The sequence below is a fragment of the Bactrocera neohumeralis genome, unplaced genomic scaffold, assembly GCF_024586455.1.
Source record: "Bactrocera neohumeralis isolate Rockhampton unplaced genomic scaffold, APGP_CSIRO_Bneo_wtdbg2-racon-allhic-juicebox.fasta_v2 cluster10, whole genome shotgun sequence".
NCBI lineage: Eukaryota > Metazoa > Arthropoda > Insecta > Diptera > Tephritidae > Bactrocera > Bactrocera neohumeralis.
In genome coordinates, this window is record NW_026089623.1 from 6,503,605 (window position 1) to 6,530,490 (window position 26,886).

General features: G+C 35.0%; 1 protein-coding gene and 1 long non-coding RNA gene across 2 annotated transcripts in view; one reads left to right on the forward strand and one right to left on the reverse strand.

Moving 5' to 3' along the window:
* Positions 1-713: 713 nt before the first annotated feature.
* Positions 714-26,886, reverse strand: part of LOC126765061 (cyclin-dependent kinase 5 activator 1) — a 235,222-nt gene continuing 209,049 nt past the window's right edge. Inside the window, exon 5 of the mRNA XM_050482666.1 lies at positions 714-1,044. Within this exon, the coding sequence (XP_050338623.1) occupies positions 897-1,044 (148 nt within the window). The 3' untranslated portion in view covers positions 714-896. The remainder of the gene's footprint in view (positions 1,045-26,886) is intronic.
* Positions 1,051-4,529, forward strand: LOC126765113 (uncharacterized). Its single transcript, XR_007668261.1, has 2 exons — positions 1,051-2,078; positions 2,157-4,529. It is a non-coding gene; the product is annotated as an uncharacterized LOC126765113 (long non-coding RNA).

Here is a 26,886-nt window from a genome sequence, read left to right on the forward strand (position 1 = left end):
TTTTATGCTTCGATTAAATCTTCAATCGCATTTGGCTCATCATTTGGCGTCATACTTTGGCTAAAATTTAAAATCATGTTTTCAACACCACCACTTGATTCTTTTTGAAGCATTTGCGGAACAGTGTCCGAACAATTATTGCATTTCTTCGTTAAATCTTCTTTCATAAGTGTACGTTTGGACATAGGAAGTAAATCAACACATATTATACACACACTCCTTAGGGTGCAATATGAGGAAAATACATCTGAAAGAAAACAACGTTATACGTTTATGTTAAAACTCAAAAAAACGGAAATATTCTTCCGTGATTCAATAATGTAAGGTGCTAACAGAAAACTAGATTTTTTAAGAAACTTTTTTAAATCGTTACTATAATATTTAGGGTTTCACATAGTCTCATAAAGTTCTAAGTTATAACGATCCGAAAACACAGCGTTCAGAGTTGTATTTGCGTAAACTTATTTTAGTATGCAATCCAACAACAAATTTTTTAAACTAGTATAAAAATTTATGATTTTATAATTTTATGATGCCTTATGACACGTTTTGAGTACCCCAATTATATAATAATATTTTTCTTAATTATTTTATATTTGCATGTTGATGATTTTCTACAATGAATTTCTATATACATAGTAGTCACTCAAAAATAACATAAATAAGAAAAATAACTTACCTACCTTTTATTTTTTTTATAATCTAAAAACAGCTTTTAACTTTTCTAAAACTTTTTATTTGCAGCATTTAACGCTGGTAATGTCTAAGATAGGTTGACGTGTTTTTTTCAATTTAACATATAATTGTTATTAAATATACTAAGCGTTTATCGCTTGGGCCTGAATGTAAAGTGTAAATGAGAGCCTACATACGTTTTGTTACATTACGTCTGTACATCAAGCATTGGTATAGGTAAAGGTTCCATTTGCGTTGGATAAAATTTGCCCACATGATTTCAATTCCGTGAATACCTCCGTGAAAAATCCTGGTTCGGCATTGATTTTCAACATTTTACTACTCAAGCGATTGACAATGATAAGGCATCTGAAATAAACGAAATTAAAATGTTAAATCAATTATTTCAACTAAATAACAACTTTTATCAATCATATAAAAATATTGCGTGCATTTATCGCATGTCGCATTACAACATTCTATAATATATTACACGCAGCACGCAAACCTGCACGAAGCATAGTGATAAACTATAACTTTAATTATAAGTTGACAAAGTTTTAGGTATATAGCTCTTATAATGAGAAAGTGGGGCACTCAGCGCCCGTAATATTTCTTCATAAATTTTGTATTAAGAAGCGTAATTTTCTAACGTTTTTGGTGATTATTTATGGTGTACATTTCTAATTAGTTTCGCGAAAAAATTTTCAAGTAAACAGTTAATTTTTTGTTGTGAAAAATATAACTTTTGAAATGAGTGAAGAGTTGGTGATTTAATTGGCCAACTTACTCCTTAAATTGACGGTAGAACATTAGGAGAATATTTCAAATTGATGGTGGAAGAGAACCTAAATTTGGTGGCGACCACGAATAGATACCCAGTGACCAATCGGACTTCGGCGGTAATAATGCTCAGTCCAAATGTGCATCAAATAGTTCCAAAAAAATAAGATATTGGCAAAACACAACTGCCATAACTATTTGCATCCTCTGAAAAAGCTACCAACATATTCTAAGAAAACCGTGATAGTGCTTTCAACTGCTCATGCCCACGAAGTTTTAAATTCTGTAACAAAAGACCACTAGTCAATCTTGATTATAATGGGCATAAAGGTGGTGTTGATACTTTTGACGTGGATTATCTCTGGAAATAAAAACAAACGACTAGTCCATGGCATTATTTTATAATATGCTGGATATTGCTGGACTTGCAGCACTCAAGCTGTGTGATCTCAGTCACCCTATGTGGAACACAAATAAATCTGAAAAACGCAAAACATTTTTGAAATAACTATCTATAGAGCTAGCGCAGAATCAGTTACAAAACCAATGCTAAAATTGTAATGGACTCGATAAATTTCAAACGGTTTCCGGCAGTGGCGAGCTCTCGACCAGCAATACAGGTAGGCTTTAATAATTCATTTTATTTCAAAATTAGTTCATTTTCAAATATTTTTCACCATTTTCTTTTCTTGCTACAGATCAACAATTTGAATCAATGGAGTAAAACCTGCAAAACTGCTAAGATCGATAGTAAAACAACAGCAGTTTGTGACCATTGCTTTATTTCGACATGCTCCAAACACTATATAAGGACGTGTGAAAAGTGCTATTTTACAAAATACAATGTCGAAGCTGATACGGACTCAGATAATAATGAAGATGCGGACAATAGTCCAACAACGTCTACACCCAATCAAAATGCATTAAACCACAGCGAAGAATTTCACCAATTTGAGCAGTTTGAAATTAATACTTTATTTAATTTTCGTGTTTTTCAATAAAAATACTTTTGTTTCTAGCAATAAGCACAAGTTTCATTGAAATATTTGCATAAATAAGTGAAATATTTGCGTTTATATAAAAATAACGTCTTAAAAGTCTAAATTTCCATACAAAATACATTACTGGGCACTGAGTGCCCAATTCATGAGATTAACTTGTATAGCTTTGTCACGGTTCTAAGGTTAAAAATGTTCATTACCGAAATAAGGAGTATTGGTTAAGTTAACCAGAACTTAACTGACAGAAGGCTGCCAACCAGACATTGAGAAAACGGTCCTGAAAGTTGAGGCATGCATTACGCCTTATGGTCTAAGGAATGTATACATATATACATATACTTGTATACATAAACAAAGCGAGCTGTAATGCGATATGCATCCAATGAACGAGAAAATTTGGAACAATAGAAGAAAAATTTCGCTTTCAATATTATTATAATGTGTGCTTAGCACTCGCAATATAGTATATGTTAAAAATGTATTTGCTTAATTGTTGTTTCATTTTCTGTAGCGGGAGACGCTGATTCAAATAGAAACATCAATAAGGGTAATTAGAATCCGGTGCAAATGGTCTTGCAAATGCAAATTTCGGTGCAAGTGCAAAATATTTTTGCACCATGTTCTTAAACAAAAACAAATTACATGTGTTTTGCAAATGCAACACTGTTATGCAAATGCTACACTCAACCCCTATTGTATATGTGCAAATTAGTATTGTATTTCAAAAGCTGATTTCTTTTGCATACATATTTGTTTCGATTTTTGGCGCGTCAGGTAAAATTTTTGGTAAGAAAAGAAATTTGAAAGAATTAACAATTTAAAACTTAATAAAACTATTTACAGCAATATGAGCGATAAAAAAGTGAAAAGGGAGCGGCCGAACAAAAAATGGACAAAGGAAGAAATCAACAAGCTTCTGGATTTTTTGGAGGAAGCAGATGAAATTGAGGCAAACATTTTAAGAAGTTTGAAATGTATAAATGCTTATTTATTTACTTTTAGTAGGCTCCAACAGCACAATTTTTTTTACAAAAAATGCATTGTTGTTAAGGGAATCGAAGCCACGTGGGACTTGCTGCGGTGGAAGGTACGCCACCTAAAGAGCACATTTAAAAAGGCGATTGATTATCGCACCTCAACTGGCGCTGAAATTGATGAAATGGATGTGGGAGTGGCAGTTTTGAAGGTAAATAATAAGAATTGAAAGTGCTTTGGGAACTTAAGTGATTAAATCTTTTACAGAAAAAATGGAGAAAATGTGCCCCCATTACAATCGCCTAAACAAAATTTTCGGAGCTAAATCGCATGCGCAAAATAATTTCTGCGCTGTCGACACGGGCAATGACTTGCTGCTTATCGCGCCACAGCCGTCAACAATTTCACCGTCAACAATTTCCCCACCAGTATATTCACCGCCAATAGTCTTTCCACCAGCAATTTCACCGCCAATAGCCTCGCCACCAGCATTTCCACCGCAAATAATCTCCCCACCAGCAATATCACCGCCAATAGCCTCGCCGCCAGCAGTTCCACCGTCAACAGTTTCGCAGCAACCACTCCCACTTGGGGCCGATTTTCCACAATCAGTTAGAACCATGGCTAAAAAAATTAAAATGCAGGCTCCCAAAACATCAGCGGCTTGTTTGATGGTTTACCAGCAAAACAGAATGGAGTTAGAAAAAGAAAAGCTTCAATTTGAAAAAGAAAAGTTGGAGAAGCACCTAGAACTATCAAAAGCTGAAATTGAATTGAAAAAAGAAGAGCTAAATCTTAAGAAAATTAAATTGGATCAAGATGAAAAAATAACAAGTAAGGAAGGGCTAAGTTCGGGTGTCACCGAACATTTTATACTCTCGCATGATAAAGTGATAATCGAGATTTCATTATCCGTCATTTATGTACATATTTTTCAAATACCATATTTGTGTAAAGTTTTATTCCGCTATCATCATTGGTTCTTAATGTATATATTATACAGAGAAGGCATCAGATGGAATTCAAAATAGCGTTATATTGGAAGAAGGCGTGGTTGTAAACCGATTTCACCCATATTTCGTGCATGTCATCAGGGTGTTAAGGAAATATTATATACCGAATTTCATTGAAATCGGTAGAGTAGTGCCTGAGATATGGTTTTTGGTCCATAAGTGGGCGACGCCACGCTCATTTTCAATTTTTAAAAAAAGCCTGGGTGCAGCTTCCTTCTGCAATTTCTTCTGTAAAATTTAGTGTTTCTGACGTTTTTTGTTAGTCGGTTAACGCACTTTTAGTGATTTTCAACATAACCTTTGTATGGGAGGTGAACGTGGTTATTATCTGATTTCTTCCATTTTTGAACTGTATATGGAAATGCCTGAAGGAAACGACTCTATAGAGGTTGGTTGATTGATATAGCTATAGTAGTTTCCGAGATATGTACAAAAAACTTAGTAGGGGCGGCGCCACGCCCACTTTTCCAAAAAAATTACGTCCAAATATGCCCCTCCCTAATGCAATCCTTTACGCCAAATTTTACTTTAATATCTTTATTTATGGCTTAGTTATGACACTTTATAGGTTTTCGGTTTTCGCCATTTTGTGGGCGTGGCAGTGGGCCGATTTTGCCCATCCTCGAACTTAACCTTCTTATGGAGCCAAGAAATACGTGTACCAAGTTTCATCATGATGTCTGAATTTTTACTCAAGTTACAGCTTGCACGGACGGACGGACGGACAGACGGACGGACGGACAGATAGACATCCGGATTTCAACTCTACTCGTCACCCTGATCACTTTGGTATATATAACCCTATATCTGACTCTTTTAGTTTTAGGACTTACAAACAACCGTTATGTGAACAAAACTATAATACTCTCCTTAGCAACTTTGTAGCGAGAGTATAAAAAGGCTAGAAATGGAAAAAGACGAACAAATAGCTATGTATGAAATAAAAATGAAATACATGAAGTAATCCAAAATTTAACTGTTTTAGGGTTTATTCCAACATTAATGAATGAATTGCTAGCCTTTTTGTTTCCCCTTTTCTGTTTGGTTGTACATCTTCGCTTTCCTCACCGTTGTCATCAGTGTACGTGGTGTCCTCATCGAGATTTGTATATTCGTAGTTTGTGCTGTCATCCTCTCGTAGTATGTTGTGCAATATACAACACACAACAAACCAATCACTACATAAATTGTGGCTTTCTTTATTTATAAAGCGTGCTCTGAACTCCTTAAGACTGCAAAACCGCTCCTTCAATAGGCCGAAGCAATGCTCGACTCGAACTCGAAATTTACTGTGACGCAAATTGAAATTAATTCGAGAATTTATGTCTAGCACTCGAGCATTACTTCGGAATGGAGTTATCATAGTTTCGGACAAAGGATAGGCTGAGTCACCAGCTAACTACTGCTGTGACGAAAAAAAATTGTCTTTTTGCAAGAAAAGTTAGCTGCTGCGGTATACTTTCGCATCATGCCAACTGCCAACATGTCCCACCATTACGTGTCGGATTTTGAGTTTATAATCGTAAACTATTTGGGCTTTGATAGAGTATATGTGCTTACGAGAAAAGAATGATATAGGATCGATAACTGGCGAGCTAGCTTTATCTCCGTACCATCAATATAGCCAATGCAAAATGGCATTTCGGAATACGTAGCATGTACAATTTCTGATCGCTCTGTTTCATTTGGCCAAAAAAGGAAGGAATCTCTTAACCTTAGTATAGCACTGAAAACTCTTTTCGTAATTATGGATAGAGTTCCACCATCCCCTACGCCAAATAATGTTGAAATTTTTTTCAATGCAGCACCCTCTCCGCATGAGCCCAGACGATAAAGTACAATTGCTAACTGCAAATCCACAGGAATCTGTTTCGAGGAATGTGCTTTAGTGAATTCCGGATCGTTCTTAATTAGGTGAAATATATTGTTAAATTGTTCCTTGCTTACTCGAAGCATTTGGCGGAACCGGTTTTCGTCGAATTTATTCAAGATTTCATTTCGCCATACTGGTGACTTTGGGACTTCATGCTCAACTCTTCAACATTCATATCCAATTCATCTAAAATTTTATCGACCGCCTCACCATCTTAGTCCACTTCTGTATAAAAAAAAGAACCATGAGTATAAAAAGATATTTAGTCACCAACTTTTACCTATTATATTAAGAATATCATTTGCCGTATTCTCTAAAAAAAAATTAAGAATTTTTCTTTTTCGCTTTTCCTTGGCATGATTGGCTTGGTCATATATCGAGCATTCCACGCTTTTCTCACAATAATGCAGGAATTATTTTTCACTTTTTAGTTTGATATGTTTTAAAAGCGTGTTTTTTAGTTTTTTTAAACTACATATATTTATTTTAACAACTTGTATGCAGAATAAAAGCACAAAGAAAATGCGTAATTTTGACTACCAACGGTTCAGCTATAAGCAACTAAACGTGTTTTTCTGTCGTGTCTTGTCTGTTCCATTCGGTGTGGGTTACGCCGTAGCTCAGCATGTACAAAAGTATGTATCAACAACAAAGACGGTTTTGTCGGATTTGATGTGCGTTGGCTGTATGAAAATACATAAGAAGTTCGACAACAGCTCTTCAAATAAGTCAAAGCACGAACATGTGTTTTCGTTTCGTCTTGTTCGGTGTGAGTTGTCACATATGAAGCTATGGGCAGTTGCGTATGAGACAAGAAAAACTGTTTTGACTAACCCGGTGTGATAGCGTGTGATAGGTCTCTGAATAGAAGTAACTTGTCAGTACTTCCAGAGATAAAGAGATCCCCAACTCTCCTGTCACTGGAAATGTGAGAACCGCTCACCTACCCAAGACAGTTGACTGGATTGGGTAAGTTTTGACGTTTTGCAATTGGAATGGCTTGAACGGCCAGATTGAAATTATACCAAAAATATACATACAATGTGAACGGAGGAATTTGTTGCCGCCGTTCAAGATCGCTAATAAAAATTTAAAACAATGAAAATCAAAGAAAATACGCAATTTAAATATATTTCAAAAAATAGTAGAATTATATTTCAATTACAAATGATTAAAAACATTTATTAATTGAGAACTAACAGGCTTAATTCACCTTATTAAGTATTGAAGTTGCTTGGCACTAATACTGATATAAGTGTGTGACTATTCAGAATTACAACGTATTGAGTAAACAAAAATGTGTCTAAGTTTAGATAATTATCCCACCGATGCAGCATTCGTTATCTAGCCTGGAGGTACAAATTGGGTATACTATTGACTATAAGAAAAATAATTTAAGACACTTGTGATGCCTTATGCACCGAATTTCATGACATAAACGTTGCTTAACCTAACGTACATGAATGGAAAAAATAGCAGACAGGTTGGTAAAGACCATCTACACAAAGTAAAGCTAATTCTTTTGTTTTGGTTCTTAGGGGGGTACTCTCATGTGAACGCATTCATTTTACCACTTTTTAGGAAAATTTTTTTATGCGACAACAAAATTCTATAATTTTAATTTTTTAATATATTTTTATTTGTATTTTGAAATGTACAAATTTTTTTTTTTCATTTTTAATATTTTTTTTTTAAATCAAAGCAGTCCCCAACAAAAAAAAGTATTTCACTGATCATGGTGATAGCGGCTGTTCATGTTGTCTGAAATAAAAAGATCGAATGGATTATTATTCAGTAGTTCTGCGGCTATCGTCCCTACCAAATATAATCAATTTTATTAAAAAAAAAGTGTCGAACTTCAAAAAAAGTTACGAAAATCTTTTTTTTTTCGTTCAAAATCGTTTCAAAAAATATGAAAATATTTTCGAAAATAAACAATTCTGGTACTAAAAATGAGTAGAAGAACATATGTAAATTTTAAAGCAGTCGGTTAATTAATCATTTCTTATACTATTTTAGATACTGTGCTTCTACCCAGAGCAATATCGGTATCTTTTCCAGCTGAACGTTGATATGAACCTTCAGCCAAAAACCTAAGACTTGCCGCCAATAATATTAAATTAGGTATGAACATTTTTCTAAATAAAGGTATAATTTCGTTAATTATTTTTAAAAATGCATGTTTGTTTAACCCATAGCTGGAAATAAGACTGAAGCAAAAAGAAACCATCTCAATTCTCAACGTTTTAGCAAAACTCACGTTGAGTGCAGATATGGCAAAGTTAAAATGATGAAAAGCTCTTTTCTTACTCGCTTTTCAACTAGCAGCGGACCCTGATCTTTTCTCTAAGCTGGCAACAAAACACAATCAGCGTTCCGTCAATGGGCTGTTAGTAAAAAAGGCAGGATGCCAGAAGACGCTAAAACGAACTGCCAAATCAGTGTGTTGTTGAAATTCTATAGAATTAGATATCGGTAGTTTGTAAAATTATTTATATATATGGGTGATATAGGCCTGTTTGGGAATCGAGCACCCAAAAATAATATGGTTAACGTGCTACTTGCATAATCAGTGGCAGTGTGGAAAATGCTAAATACCCAAAAGTTATTTATACAATGCCCAATCTAATATTTTTCAGCAGTAGCATTATTGGCAAATGTTATAAAAAAATCGAGTTGTGACAACTCTCTCTCGAATGTAAGAGTTTCGAATCAATTTATCTTTGGACATGGGATTAGAATGATCTCTTAAATGCCGTCTTTCGATTCTACCTTGATAATATCGTTCACGTTCGTTCAACACATAAGCGGCCATAAAAAACATTGTTTCTTTAATGCAAACTGTTTAATTTCAAATTATGTAAAATTTTGAACAAAGGAATTCTCTGTTATTTGTTTTGTGAAACTGTCACAAAGAAATCATCTGTTTCGAATTTAAATTCGAATCAAATAAAATCGAACGAATTACAGAATACATAAAATCCTACGAATTGCTATTTGAGATCCGAATTGAAATCGGGTTCTAATTTTGATAGCGGGGACTAGTAGGGATGAAAGGATGCCCAACTTATTTCAGTGTGAGAGCGCCTCAAAATAAGAGTTTTTTTATATCATTTCCCATTGTAGCCAGACCGAACAAAACAATAATTTTTGGCCATATAAATTAAAACACCCAACATTTATTACGATAAAAAATTATTATTATTATTTTTTTTTTTTTAATTTATGGCGAAACTATCTAAATCAGTTTCATGTTGCACAAGAAATTTTTATTAGCTCTGCTCTCATACCGCTCTAAATTTTTTACTAGCACAGCACTTCATTTTTGACAATTGCTACAGCTATAGTTTTCTACCTAACAAAACACCGAGCAGAGCAGAGCACATACTTTTACATTGTTATGCTCTTTCATTATCTCAAATGTTCTTGGAAATTACTCATCAATAATTTTCACATTTGGAATTAATGTTTAGTTTTTAACAGCGTGAATTCTCACACCAGAAATAACGTTTTCATTTCTATTCATAAATACAACTTTTCTGTATTGAATTATGCAACGGTACACATTTTTTAATAAAAATATGTTACAGAAAATATTATGGTAGCAACAATTTTGATTCCAATGAGACTGTCAGAATGTATGATACGAACAAGGCTCAATTAGATTGAAATTATAAATATTTATAACTATTGTTAAAATATTAGAATGATCCACCATCTTTCATTATCTCACATATTTTCAACTAACAACTTTGGAAATTACTCATTTGTTACAAACGTGATTATAAAACTAATAAAATAAAAAAATCAACATCTTTTATCTTAAGTATGTATAGTATATTTGTGTTTAATAACAAAGATATGAAAGTTTATTTCTAACAATTTTTCAATTTGAAAGTAATGTTAAAATTAACCCGATAGATTATACATCGGAATTTGTGTTTTCTTTTTATTCATAAATAGAATATTACTGTACTGTACTAGTTTATAATTTATGAATACGTTACCAAAAGAAAGGAGTAGACGGGATCCTCTAGTAAATTAATAAAATTATACAATTATAGTGAATTATTTTCAACTAAGCACATCAGCAATGTTGTGGTTCTCCGTTACGATATTGTTGTTTCAGATTCAAAAAAATCTAAAAAACGAACAAATACAACCGACTATATGTGAAATAAAGTTGCGAAGTTGGTGATTAAGCCGCCTACTTATTTTACGAATTAATTTCATAGATTTAAACATTATAGTAATTACTTTACTTAAATACATATCGATAAATTTAAACCTCAAATATATATTTATTGTAATTGGAGTGAATCCTTATGTTTTGTTGCGTATGTTTTCTACCTAACGCCTAATTAGGTATTTAATTAAAAAGAACATATGATATATATTGCACTGGTTTGTCACTATTCGGTTTCTAATAGGAATAAATAAAAAAGGATTTCATTGTAGTTCTTTGAAGTAAATTTATTAAATATTTTAAAAAATTTGATAGATTTTTAGAAAATTAGATAGACTTATAGTTTTGGAGATATTTGTATTTAAAGTTCAAAAATTTGTAAAAGTAATTCTCGCTATTTCACTAAGATTAGCGCATTTTGCACACATTTTTCAATTATTATATTTTTAATTACACTGTACACATTTATATATACATACATATAGCCAAACTTGACCCTTATTGTGTGTTTTTTAAGAAAATAAATATACTTTAAAAACTACTATACTATACTATACTTTGCACATTCACACTTTCAAGGGATTGCCATACTTTGGGTTTGGAAAAAATAATCAAAAAATGATGAGCGACAATGGTTGAAAATGAACACTTGTTTCATTCATACATACATTATATATTATTTAAAAAATAACGAGAAATATTATTATGCAATAATTAGGAAATACCCTTTTCATATTTTACTATTTGGAACTTTCCAAAGAATGAATGTGATATACATATTCCAAGAAATTTTACCTTTACATTCTTTTTCTTCGTTCTAATTTCTTAAATGTGACTATCAGATAGTGAAGTAAATAAGTGATGTTTTTGTGATTCTTTGTGATTTTTTCTAATTTTTTGCGACTTTCGCATTGATATAAATTTAGTAAGGCTAATCCATCGCCCCATTTTGATTTAAATCCAAAGCTAGCTAATTTTTCGATGTTTTCGTCTTTTGAAAGGCTTTTTGAATCCATTGAGCGATCTTTTCAGTTTTTAAGGAAGTGGTATTAATTCCATAGAGGGATTCTTCTCCCCCTTCCTGTGATAAATATGGACAAATCAAAAAAATCGAAATAAGAATGGATTTAGAAGCGTTATTCAAAGCCATTGAAAACAAGCAAGGAAGGGCTAAGTTCGGGTGTCACCGAACATTTTATACTCTCGCATGATAAAGTGATAATCGAGATTTCATTATCCGTCATTTATGTACATATTTTTCAAATACCGTATTTTTGTAAAGTTTTATTCCGCTATCATCATTGGTTCCTAATATATATACTCGTATTATACAGAAAAGGCATCAGATGGAATTCAAAATAGCGTTATATTGGAAGAAGGCGTGGTTGTAAACCGATTTCACCCATATTTCGTACATGTCATCAGGGTGTTAAGAAAATATTATATACCGAATTTCATTGAAATCGGTAGAGTAGTTCCTGAGATATGGTTTTTGGTCCATAAGTGGGCGAGGCCACGCCCCTTTTTAATTTTTAAAAAATGCCTGGGTGCAGCTTTCTTCTGCAATTTTTTCTGTAAAATTTAGTGTTTCTGACGTTTTTTGTTAGTCGGTTAACGCACTTTTAGTGATTTTCAACATAACCGTTATATGGGAGGTGGGCGTGGTTATTATCCGATTTCTTCCATTTTTGAACTGTATATGGAGAAAACGACTCTGTAGTAGTTTCCGAGATATGTACAAAAAGCTTAGTAGGGGCGGCGCCACTCCCACTTTTCCAAAAAAATTACGTCCAAATATGCCCCTCCCTAATGCGATCCTTTGCGCCAAATTTCATTTTAATATCTTTATTTATGGCTTAGTTATGACACTTTATAGGTTTTCGGTTTCCGCCATTTTGTGGGCGTGGCAGTGGGCCGATTTTGCCCATCTTCGAACTTAATCTTCTTATGGAGCCAAGAAATACGTGTACGTTTCATCATGATATCTCAGTTTTTACTCAAGTTACAGCTTGCACGGACGGACGGACGGACAGACAGACATCCGGATTTCGACTCTACTCGTCACCCTGATCACTTTGGTATATATAACCCTATATCTGATTCTTTTAGTTTTAGGACTTACAAACAACCGTTATGTGAACAAAACTATAATACTCTCCTTAGCAACATTGTTGCGAGAGTATAAAAAGGAGCAAAAGATTGTCGACAGTGCGGAAATTTTAGCATCAATATGCTGTTCTGTGACAAAAATTAATGCCCATCTAACCAACTAGGAAATTGCTGAGGTAATATGTTTCATTTCAGAGTTTTGTCTCTTCGGAGAGAGAAAACCAGTGAAAATAGATGAAACGTTTTTAACAATGTAAATATAATCGAAGACGCGTAACTGGACAAAAACAGTACCATGGGTTAAGTCAACTTTTCGATGAGAGTCCTACATCTTTAATCACCAACCACAGCATTGGTGAGTATGTGGAAAAAGGGAATGTCGACAATCGATCAATGACCTTGAATACCTGAATCATTCCGTTAAGAGCGGAATTAAGGGTCGCCGGAGTTCGAAACTTTTACACCAGTACATGGCCTATTCGATTATCGACAAAACTTTTTAGAGAAACAGTACAAAGATGACCTTGGTTCGCAAATACTGCAAATTATATTCTTATTCTTCTTTATTTGTCAATTCGTATTCGAATATTGGTGTCACATAACATCTATATAAATAAAAATGAATCGTCAAAATGTACGTACGCTCATAACTCAATAACGCCTGGACCAATTTGGCCAATTCTTTTTCTTAAATGTTCGTTGAAGTTCAAAGATGGTTTTTACGGCGAGAAAAATTCGAATAATTTCCGGAAAACTCCGAAAAACAGCCCCCATACAAAGGTTACAATAAAAATGAATGTTTGTTTGTTAGTAACACTAAGAGAACGCTTGAACCAATGTTAGATTGAAAGATTGTCTGTTGTGGATCGGGAAAGGTTTAGAAACAGAATACCTTATACTTTCAATGAGGAAAAGTCAGATAATTGGACAATTCCAAAAAGTAACATTTTCCATACACATTTTTTTCAATTTTTGTTTTTCAATATTTTGATTTGTAAATTATTTGAATTGTTCAATTTTGATCGCTTGCTTTTTTATTCCGGCTATCCAAGGAAAAATTATTTAAAATTATTCAGTGAAAACTTTATGTGTGTTTCACACAATGTGATCAATTGCATATTGAAATTTGGCTTCGTAACCACGAAGAGGTCGCGCTAATATTGGTCGGCGTTCTTTTTGCCATCAACGTATGGCAGCCCAAGAAAAGGCAAGAAGTACTCCCAAAATGAGATGACATACGTGCGGAATTATGGATCGCGGTCAATCAGCTAGCGATCGTAACGATATCACAACACGACTTTTTAAACAATACCTGCGATATTTGATGGTCTTTATCTTGAAGCAACCTATGGTATATATGGCGCTGTTAGATGCTGAATGTATTCTGTTGAGTAGCAAAAAAGATGTTTGCCGCACGCACACATTCTTCTGTGGATGCGGATGGTGATTACAAATTGATGATCAAATTGATGAAATCATTTCATGCGGAAATTCCTGATTCAGAGATAGATCCAGAATTATACGAAGTGGTGAAAACCAATATGATTCATGGACCTTGCGAACCTTACAATCCCACTTTGGTTTGTATGTTTGACAATGAATGCACGAAACACTACTCATGTGCTTTTCTTTCGGAAACGGGAATGGGAAATGATGGATATTCACTGTATCGGCGTCACTCACCAGACGACAATGGCAGAACATTTAGCATTTAGAGGCGTGAATATCGACGTTAACAACACATCGAAGTTGACAACACATGGGTCGTACTATATTCGCCCCTTTTGTTTAATTCACATTCAAAACTCATGTCAATGTTGAATATCGATCGAATCGATCAAATACGTTTGCAAGTACGTCACCAAAGAAAGCAACATAGCGGTTATTGGCCTTGAACGATATGAGATCAGCAGTATCAAATGGGTCGATATGTGAACTGCAATAAAGCGCTTTGTAGGATATTTACTTTTGCAATTCATGAAAGTTTTCCGACTGTTTTGCGTCTCGCGGTTCAACTTCATTTAAGTCATCGCGTATTGTGAATGGTACAGTGTGTGCAACATTTTGAGAAGCATGCCAGCAGTAGCATTTGCTGGAACATGATAATCACTGGAAACAGACGAAGGACAATGCGATAGTACTTCGCATGCCACTGAAGTTCGCATACTTTTCGCGAAGATCATTTCGACATATCCGCCTTTAAATTCGCGTTAATTATGGGATACGAAAAAAATTAACATTGCCGATGACATTTTACATTGTATTCGCTAAGAATTGGAAATGGGCAAATTTCGGTTGATACTTCCAGTGGTTTGATATCAATTTCACCTCCCTTTCGTCAATTCACTTCAACGGAAGATGAACTCATCACGAATGTTTATCCGAACATTGGCCAAATTATCGTAACTGCGATAGCTTGAGTGCACGAGCAATTTTAGCTGCCAAAATTACCGATGTTAGTGATTTAAACTGGGATTCAAAGTCAAGTTCCGGGAGGTTTGCGCTCATATAAATCGATCGATCGTCTTGACAAGGAAGACGAAATCGTAAATTACCCAGTGGAATTTCCAAATACCATACCAAGCCTGCCCCAGCATCATTTGCGTCTTAAAGTTGGATCTGTCATTATTACGTTTCACACAATCTTCATGCGCCGAAACTGTGTAATGGAACCCGACTGATTATGAGGCAGTTATCGACTACAAGGGACAGCCATTTCAGTTTAAACGTATTCAATTTCCAGGGAAAATTGCCTTCGCGTTGACAATCAACAGGACACAAGGAAATCGGGAAATGCTATGTTTTTCACACGGCCAGATATATGTGGCGTGTTGACGAGTTGGAAACCCATCTTCTCTGTATATTTACGCACCAGAATAGAAATCAAAAGATTATGTTTATTAAGTTGCGCTACATTAAAAAAAATGTAGAAAGATCGAAAATAAATCATTTTCGACACAATATAATTTCAACTTTTTTTCATTTCAAAACACATAATTTCACGCAGGACAACGGCTGCGGGGTCAGCTAGTTTAATAATATAGTATTTACAATATTAATAAGATTAATAATAATATTATAATGTAATGTTTATATGTTAAATATATCTATTGTATATAAAAAATCACAGGTTTTTAACTATCGCATCATATTTCTCTCTATCTCTCGTCACATCTATGAGGTTGCCAATGTTCTGAACTCCTATTCGTTGTCGAATGTTTCGAAGCCACGAAAGTTATTTACGACAATTACCCCGTTTTTCTTCCATTTTTCCTTGGATAATTACTTGTATAACTAGGGTGCCTCAGAATATGTCCTAGGTAGGCTGCTTTTCTTTGTTTTATAGTCTCTAGCAATTCTCTATTGCGGTTCACTCTTCTCAAAACTTCACATGTCCATGGAATTTTTATGATTCTTCTAATAAGTGAGTTATGACCGACCAAGGTTATATTTTTGAAAGCCGCCTGTGCAGAAAAAAATTCGACAATTGATAACTTATTATATACCATACCAATCAAAAAAAATCCTTTTGTACCATTGTCCCTATAAATGGTAAACAGAAAATTTTTTGATTATTCTTTCAGAACACAATATGTCGCAACACTGGTATTTGTCACGTCATATAAACAAACAAACTGTGAGAGTAAATTTCATATACAATTGTTGAACGTTAAATACAAATGCCTCGAAAACTATAAGGCCGAGGCGGGTATATGTTTTTTAATCCTGAGTACCTCCTCTATCCGTCCATACCCTCACATTGCGACGCCAACAGAATCGTAATCGTGCCAAATTTGGTTACACAAACAAAAACTTCCAGAAATTACATTTTTCCAAATATTTGAATAATCTTAAAATTTAAGCAGTTACAACTCGTGAGCGTCGACTGTAATATAAAAACTCTCAAATTTATACAAATTTTAAACTTTTTGAAGAAAATTTATTTACAACCAATAGCTGAAGTAATTATGCAGCAGCGTCTCTTGACCCGTCCTTTTCCTCGATCGTTTAACTTGTCACATTAAAGCAAGCGAGGAACTTGGGATATTGTTTGTGCAGACAGGCATCAGAGAACGTCTATTTATGAATTTATAAGCATGTGTTTTTCACATTTGTGTTCACATGTATGGATTTTTAACTGATTTAAACACATATCTTCCGAAAAATTTTTAATCATTAAGTAAGGATGATATATTAAATAGTATTTCAACTGAGATTAGTCGAAATTCCAGCTAATAAAATCAAATAAAAATGAAAATTGAGTTCATGGATCAAATGTAAATATTCCTCATCCCGAAATTTAAGTCTACGTAATGTTTATTTTATTATAAACTAGAATGAACTAGATATTATTTAGGACTGTGCAGCAAAAAATGTACGTCAAGAAACACAATGAAGGTTCGACGTCGAAAACCTGTAATTTCAAGCTACTTTCGGACAGCTTCTAATATAAATTATTCGTCTGAAGAACAACAAATCAGCTGGGGCCAATAGATTGCCAGCCGAGCTATTCATACACTGCGGCAAAAAACTGATAAGGACAAATGTGATCTACATAATCCACAAAAAAGGAGACCCCACAATCTGCACCAACTACCGTGGGATAAACCCCATCAACATCGCATGTAAAGTTCTATCGAGCGTACTGTGTGAAAGATTAATGCTCACCGCCAAAAACCTGATTGGATCTTATTAGTGTGGCTTTAGGCCTGACCTGACTCAACAACTGACCATATATTCACCACTCGCCAAATCTTGGAAAAGTCCTATAAAAAGAAAATCAACATATACCACCTCTTCGTGGATTATAAAGGTGTTTTTAACAGCGATGTTTAAATTTGGTATCAACTTAAAACTAATACGGCTGTTTAAACTGACGTTGATCAATACAAAAAGTTCTGTCAGAATCCATAAGGACCTCTCCGAGCTGTTAGATACCAAACGCGGTTTCAGACAAAGCGACTTCTTATCGTGCGACTTTCTCAATCTACTTCTCGGGAAAATTATTCTAGCTGCAGAACTTAATCGAGCAGGTACAATCATCTATAGTAGTGTGCAGCTGCTGGCATATCATTGGCCTCAACACTCCCGCCGTTCACTGAATAACTCTTGCCAACAGGTGCTTCTGTCTAGAAAATCGAGAAGTCAAGTTCTTTTTCGACGAACAAAGACCAAATTCTACAAGTCACTCATAATCCTCGTCCTGCTATATGGTGCAGAGGCATGGAGGATGACAACATCTGATGAGTCCACGTTACGAGTTTTCAAGAGAAAGGTTTTGTGGAAGATTTATGGTCTTTGCGCGTTGGCCACGGCGAATATCGCATTCAATGAAATGATGAGCTGTACGGGTTATACGACAACGTTGACATAGTTCGTGGTTATTGTCGTCCGAGTGAATGAAAACGCTCCAACTCTGAAAGAGCAGTATCCGCCGGGGGAAGCAGTGGCTGCACTTGGTATCTGGAATTTGCGCCAAAGTGCGAAAAGAAAAAACGCTTGGCGCGCTTTTGTAAACTCGGCTATAACCGCGTAAGCGATGTCTTCGCCAATAGCGTGGAAAACAACGCGCACGCGTTCCTGTTCCTAAGGTATACATTAAATTATATGTATAAAGAATATAATAATTATTATAAACTATAAAAAAAGGTAAAATCCATATTTACGAAAGAAATCGACTACAGGTTAGGCGGTATAAGAACCCTTGATTAAAATTTGAACATTACTTCATAATTTGAGAATGATAAATACACATTTCCTTTGAGTTACTATTAAGCACAAATCAATGTTGAATTTTGATTTAATTAACTATATAATCAAGTTTGTAACAAACGAGTAATGTATAAAGTCTTTATATGATAACATTTAATATAATGCATTATTTCTTGTGTTATTTTTGATCAAATGTATATAGCATATTTATAGAATTTACAAATATATTTGATTTAAAATACAACAGATCGCCTGGTACCAACTGTTCTGTCGAGGCAATCATTTCGTCAACATCCACATTTGTGATTGTAGCAGTTATATTCTACCTCTCTAGATACATATGTTTATACCTTTTCAGAATAAATTTGTGCTGGAGAATCAATTCAAGGCCAAGCGAAGTGATCAACACTTCCCGATAAACATTATTCTCATAAGCTTAAAAAAAGCGAGGAATGACCGGTCCGCAGAATTAATATAATAATAAGACAAAATTAAATATTACGTAATCTCAATTTATTATTGAACTCTTTCTCAACACTGCAGCTACTTCTTATGTTACAAGTTGTATTTGATTTATTATGAATAATTTTGCATCGTTCGCTATCATATAACAAAGTAGACGCAATGACTGACGATGCAAATGCCAATGCGATTTTCTGTTTCGATATTAAAAATGTTACACACAGTGAGTCCAATAAAATTAACCCGACTTGTTCAAAAATTACTGTTCTATTGCAGTCTCTTGATGTAATCACAGTACAGTTTCAATAAAATATTTGTATGATTTTTAAATGAATTTTGAACGCATGAAGTACACTTTTTTATTTATGAATTGTTTTGACTTTTAAGATGCAAAGAAGAAAAGTATTCAATGTCCGTAAGTTTTATATGTACATATGTACATACATAATGTATATAGCATGTAGATTCTGGAGTTTCTACCTATATTCCTCTTCTTTTGTTAAAAATATTATTTGTAAATATACTTATATGCGGAATATCATGGTATATTTGAGTTTTCAAGCTTCACTTACTAAGGCTTCGGAACAAATTTTCCTTCTCGAGATCAAATTCTGCTTATTTTTCTGTTTATAATAAAAATATACCAACCTCAAGATAAACAAGAAAAAACGTTAACTTCGGTTGCACCGAAGCTAAATACCCTTCACAGGTGCATTTCTGTTAGTAACTATGTGTTCAGTTTGTATGGAAGCTATGTATATGCTATAGTAACCCGTTCTAAACAAGTTTTTTAGAGATTACATTGTTGCCTTAAAAAATAACATATACCAAATTTCGTGAATATATCTTGTCAAATGTGAAAGTTGTCCATACAAGAACTTGATTCCGATCGTTCAGTTTGTATGGCAGCTATATGCTATAGTTAACCGATCTGAACAATTTCTTCGGATATTACATTGTTGCCTTAGAAAATAACATATACCAAATTTCGTGAATATATTTTGTCAAATGTGAAAGTTTTCCATACAAGCATTTGATTCCGATCGTTCAGTTTGTATGGCAGCTATATGTTATAGTGACCCGATATCGGCCGTTCCGACAAATGAGCAGCTTCTTGAAGAGACGTTTACAAAATTTCAAAAAGATATCTTAAAAACTGAGAGACTAGTTCGTATATATACAGACGACATACTGATCATTTATATATATACTTTATTGGGTCTCCGACGATTCCTTCTGGGTGTTACAAACTTCGTGAGACACTTAATATACCCTGTTCAGGGTATAAAACAGCAATAGATGCAGTGTTTACAGATACCTTGAAATACTAGAATCGTTTATTTCTTTTAGTTACCATAAAATATTAGAAAAATTTATTAACTGTAAGACTCAAGATGAATATAAAGTTAGTAATACATATTTCAATTATGATCTAAAGGCATGTGTGCACTATTTAATATGAAATAATCGTGTAGAAACAAACATTAAAGTATTTGTGGATATAGATAAAAGTTTTTAAAACCACACACCTTTTAACTTCAAAATCTAGCGTAGAGGTTCTCATTTAAATTTTTTCTTTTTCAAAATCCTAATAAAAGAAATGTTATAAGACACTTACAAAAGTTTTTTTTCTGACGTGTTTTTACACAGTTCTGTCATACTGTAGCGTAGTGAATCCGCGCATGGAGGGAAAGTGGTGAGATAGGGCGTTCAAAAATATTTTCTGTATAAGACGGCTCCAGGGAATGATTTTTGTGCAATATAGAATATGAAATGGCATAGCAAGATTCATATTATATCTTTTTATTTTCACGTGGTGCTTCTGTCGTTTAACTCTAATTTTTTATTCCAAACAAAATACTTAATAAAACCGTAAATAAATTTAAAAAAAATAATGTTTCTTGATCGTATATACTTATATTATCTAAACATTGGAACTATCAAAAAATCGTTTGAAACCATCATTTAGTATACATAATTTAGCTTTACTACATTTTTATAAATATTACATTAGGGGTGTTCTCTTGCTCTTGCTAAACCCTAGCACGGTGCAAGAATTGCATATATTTCCTTTTGGTGCACCGTCACAACAACAAACACACGCAGAAAATTATTTGCAATGGCTGTAAAATATGTCAGACCAATACCCATGTATATTTGTGTGCAATGTCAACTTTAAATTGTTGAGGAAGGTAAGTTTGAAATAGATTTTATAATTTCTATTTAAATTATAAAGATTTGTTACAGTTTTTTTTGGTAAAAATGTATGCAGAAGCTGAGTCAATTCACAATAGCCATGCATAATAGTAATTCACAATACATTGACCGTTCATATATCACTAGATTCTGAAATGGGTGCTCTCGTGCTCTTGTATATTTCGGTATAGTATTTTTGTAATCTACAATCTTGCAAGAGCAAGAGAATACCCCTATTATATTATTACATATTGTAAATTGCAATTATTTCTTTATATGAGCCAACGGCGTAGCTAGATAACCAAGGCCTTGGGGCAAATCAAAAAAGTGGGACCTCGCTGCTATGTAAACTGATTAGGTTTTATCAAATAAATGTATGAAATACACAAATAGTTTAAAAATGCCAAGCTATTTAAGCTCTTTTTTGTGCACAGCAGTAACAATATAAATTACAATTATTTAAGGGTTTATTATATTTATTTATGTAAAGGTCGGGCTTACCAACTGAGTAAATAGCAATTATATTTAAAATTTTTTCTGAGCTTTGGTTTTCGCAAAAGTAGCAATGACATCGTTTAAATCCAGGCTTGATGCGGTTTTGCTTTAAATTGCTATGAGCAATAAATTTCGGAGTCGAGTTTGGCCCGTATTACTTCTTTAAAAAATTTGTATTTCTTTTAATTTGCTAAATGACCTTCTAGCTGCTGCAAAAGCGACAGAAATTGCAAAGAATAATAACATGGCTGTAAAAACTTCCGTTATATATTTTGTTCATTACATTATTGCAGTCCATGCTTGAGTTAGCTAAGGTGAAACTAGGGGGTAAATATTAATAAATTGAAGTAAAAAAATACGGCTTATTATATCTGAATATTTTCTTTGGAATTCGTCGCACTTTTGTAATAAAGTTGTTTCATCGACATGTAAAAAAAGTGTTGGTATTAGAAGATCAAACAAATATTTTTCCTCGGTTTGGAAATCGGTGATCAGCTGCTAATTCATCAAAAAAGTTTTTTAACTTTTCTTTACTTTTTTTCTTGAAAATGGGTATCAATACTGCTTGATTTGTATCATCAAACATTGACCTCAGAAACGAATCTTTAAGTTCTTACCGCTGGTGGGGGAAAATAAAGATTCTTGCTTGAGTGAGAATATATTCAGTCTAATTTTATTTTGATATTTTAAAGCCTTATATACTATTTTTGAAAAACTATCTTAAATCACTAAATATATTTGTTTATGTGTACGTATTGCAGCATATTCAGGGGCGGACCCAGAGTAGAATGTTTTTAACTTTATGATTTTGTAATTGATTTTAGAAATATTTAACTTTAAACTATAATTTTATTTTTTATATATGTTCCAACATTTAATTTACAGCATAAAATCATCACGGCGTTTGCTTATTTTACTAAATCTTTCTATAATTTATTCTGGTTCCACAGCAATTTCGTAGTTTATGTTGAGGAGTGCTAAGCCGATCAATCTTTTCTAGAGCATCGTTATTCAGAGCTAAGTCTTGATTCGGCGCAAAGAAGAAAAGGATCGTTCAGTGCTAGCATTTATGGCTGGCAAAGTGCAGAGTACGAGAAGGAGGATATAAATCGACGGATATATATCCTTATCGTAAGTGTTGAGGCTTTCTAAGGCAAAAAGCACTTGTGTTCTCGTAGTCATTTTCATTTTCCATGGTTGTTGAAAAAGCGCTATTTCTGCTTTGAGCTCCATTTGTTGCAGTTCTTTGTTTCCGGGCAAGATCTTTCCAAAACGTCTAATTAGGCATACAATGAGTACAGTTAAATCCTTTTCTTCCAAATTTAGGTTAAATTTTGGTAACGACTGACTCAAATTGAAACTTTCCAGATCTTCATCGGATAACCGCGTTTTTAAATTTTGCATGGCCGTTTCAATGAGTGCAATGTATGCAGAAACCCTGTAAAAGTCTTCAAAGCTTTGAGATGGGTGATTGTTTCGATTACTCTGACGACCACATATTCCGGGTTTTTCCGCCTCAACTAACTAATTTTTCAACTATCTGTGTAGCATTTGAAAAAAATTCACTAAAGTGATGATCAGCATTCATTCTTCACGTGTTTAGTGTTGCAACCAATGTTGTTATGACGTTTGATGCTTTCGCAAGGTCGATGGATTCGTTTTGTAGAATCACACTAAGTGGCTGCGTCAGTGACAAAACATCACTGAGACAAAAAAAATCCAATAATTAATTTGAAGTTGCACAGTACTGTGACTAAACTCAACGCTTTTACCGCAATCGTTCTATTCTTCCATTCGCTTATTTTTGTCAGTACTTGAACGATTTCTGGAAGGGTCACTGTGAATTGATGAACGGCATCATATCTCACAAAGCTGCACAATTTTTCTGTCCATGAATTGAGCTAAAACAATATTACGTTCCGGTCTTGAAACTTGGAAAAATGTTGTGACTTCTCTGAATATTTTAGTTATCTTTCCAATTAAAGCAATTTGTTCAATTTATGGAAAAAACATGGTATCATCTCAGCGTTTGTAGCTTCTTTTTGTATTTTCTTTACAGCTCCGCGATCTCCGAACATAGCAATAGAATCATCAGTACCTATTGCAAAGCATTTCCGAACATCCAGCCCCATATCTTTCATGTCTTTCAAAACCAACTGTCCTAACGCAGCTCCCGTTAGTCAAATCTCCTCGTGGTTGTTTTCTTCAATACTTATACTACTGTGATCAAATTGAAAGGTGAATTTTTAATTTATACTTCGAGTGTTTTTAGAAACGGTATTTTTTTTTTCTGTAAGTTGGTAGTACTGTTAAGACATCTATACTAAATTTTCATTAGTATTTGAGATACGCGAAGTTTTGTAAGGCTCTAAAAGTAATTTCTTCGATTTGCTGTCTGAATTTATTGAAGAAACAGTGCGATAATGCACCATCTCATACTGCATTGGTTATTTGTGATCATTTCGCCACATTTTCAACTAATATCGTGCCGCAATCACCGCATTCGCCTGATTTACCTTCGTGTAACTTCTGGCTATTCAGCAAACGAGCATGACCACTTAGAGAACACCGTTTTGACTCAATTCAGGATATAAAAGCTGAATCAAAGAAGGCTCTGATGGCCACGGCGGAGGATTTTTCCAAGTGCTATGATGACTGGAAAATTCGTTGGCGTAAGTGTATGGCAACGGGAGGGGATTACTTTGAAGGAAATGAAATGGACAAAATTCACATTTTAATTTGACCACAGTATTTCCTTATAAAGTCCCTCCTCAGTTCCCACCCCCCTCCCGTGGATCCGCCCCTGAGCACATTGTTTATGCTGCTTGATATGTTTTATGCTACATGGGGCTGTTATCTGATCTGTAAATTTATAACTTGTGTCCCATACATTTTTTGATATTGGATACGCTTTGCATGTAAATGCATGTGGCTGTTTATGTACATATGTATGTATGTATGAAAATAGATTTAAAAATAGATATTTATTTTTAATAGTATTTCGTCTTTGCTGATAAGTAAGCACGTTCAATGATATTTGTACATATTGCTGAGGGAAAGAAATGATTATTTAAAATTAGTGGAATGTATATGTATGTTTTCATAATATCAAGTATTTACAAATTCCTTAACTTATCTTTTTTAAGATAACGAACATGTTCAATTTTTGAGCATTCTCCCGGACGGCAAAACTGACTGCTGGAAAGATGACAGCTTGCGATCATGTCAGGGTGACAACTAAGTGACGTTCACGATGACTATGCGACTTCCTGTGTTGTACCAGTGATTATTTGCTCGCAACTATTTGTTTAGATTCGTGTCCTGTCGGCTTTTCCTATTTTACATCCGGCGACGGTGTACCTTTGATTTTACGTTTTTTTGTATCATTGTATACCCTGCTGCACTAATTCCGTCCTTCGGTGATTATTGTACTTGTTTTGTCGGCGGACATCCCATCCATTTCTTCGTCTTGGCTTTGGCTCCATCGTCAGGTAAATCAGAGTCCAGTGTTGAATTAGCAGTATTGTTCAAATATGAACATGAGAGTTGGTGCCAAGGGTTGCCACTTAATCCTTATTATAAACACATATCTTCTTCTTTACTGGCGTAGATACCGCTTACGCGATTATAGCCGAGTTAACAACAGCGCGCCAGTCGTTTCTTTTTTTCGCTACGTGGCGCCAATTGGATATGCCAAGCGCAGCCAGGTCCTTCTCCACTTGGTCCTTCCAACAAGGTGGAGGTCTTCCTCTTCCTCAGCTTCCCCCGGCGGGTACTGCGTCGAATACTTTCCGAGCTGGAGTGGTTTCGTCCATTCGGACAACATGACCTAGCCAGCATAGCCGCTGTCTTTTAATTCGCTGACCTATGTCAATGTCGACACATATCTCGTACAGCTCATCGTTCCATCGAATGCGATATTCGCTGTGGCCAACGCGCAAAGGACCATAAGTCTTTCGCAGAACTTTTCTCTCGAAAACTCGCACCGTCGACTCATCAGTTGTTGTCATCGTCCAGGCCTCTGCACCATATAGCAGGACCGAAATTATGAGTGACTCATAGAGTTTGGTTTTTGTTCGTCGATGATATCAATATCATCGGCATACGACAGCAGCTTATAAAAGATTGTACCTGCTCGATTAAGTTATGCAGCTCGAATTATTTTCTCCAGCAGCAGGTTGAGAACTCGCACGATAGGGAGCCGCCTTGTCTGAGACCCCATTTGGTATCGAACGGTTCGGAGAGTTCAGCTTACACAGCCGTATTAGTTTTGCGGCGATACCAAATTCAGAAATCGCGGCAGCTTTGAAATCGACGAAGAGGTGGTGTGCGTCGATTCTCCTTCCACGGGTCTTTTCCAAAATTTGCCGTATGGTGAATATCTGGTCGGTTGTTGGTTTGCCAGGTCTAAAGCCACACGGATAAGGTCCAATCAGTTTGTTGACGGTGGGCTTTAATCTTTCACACAATACGCTCTATAGAACCTTATACGCTCGATAGGACCTTATACGCGATGTTGAGGAGGCTTACCCACGGTAGTTGGCGCAGATTGTGTGGTCTCCCTTTTTATGGATTGGGCATAGCACACTTAAATTCCAATCGTTGGGCATGCTTTCGTACGACCATATTTTACAAAGAAGCTGCCGTGTTCGTTGTTCTTCAGGCGGGTAATTGCTATTCGATGGTCGGGCAATGGAACGTCTGCTTCATCGTCATTGATTGGGGAATCGGGCTCGATTTCTCCTGGTACGTTCACTGCCATTCAGCAGACTGGAAAAGTGTTCCCTTCATAATTTAAGTATGCTCTGGGCATCGGTGACTAGATCACCTTTGGGGGTTCTACAAGAGTATGCTCCGGTCTTGAAACCTTCTGTAAGCCGCCGCATTTTTTCGTAGATTTTTCGAGCATTACCACTGTCGGCCAGCTTATCAAGCTCTTCATACTCACGCATTTCGGCCTCTTTCTTTTTCTGTCTGCAAATGCGTCTCGCTTCTCTTTTCAACTCTCGGTATCTATCTCATACTGCACGTTTTGTGGTCGATCGTAACGTTGCGAGGTAGGCAGTCTGTTTTCTCTCCGCTGCGACACGGCTCTCCTCATCGTACCAGCTGTTCTTCTGCATTTTCCGAAAACCAATGGTTCCGGTTGCAGCTGTACGTAGGGAGTTTGAAATGCCGTCCCACAGTTCCCTTATACCGAGTTGTTGACGAGTACTCTCAAAGGGCAGGAGAGCAAGCCGAGTAGAAAATCGTTTGGCTGTCTGTTGTGATTGCAGCTTCTCGACGTGTTTGTTGACGTGCGTTTTTTGCTGAACGGAGGCGGGTTCGAATCACGCCTGCAACAAGATAGTGAGTCGATGTTAGGACCTCGGAGCGTATGCACGTCTAGAAAACTGAAGACGTGTC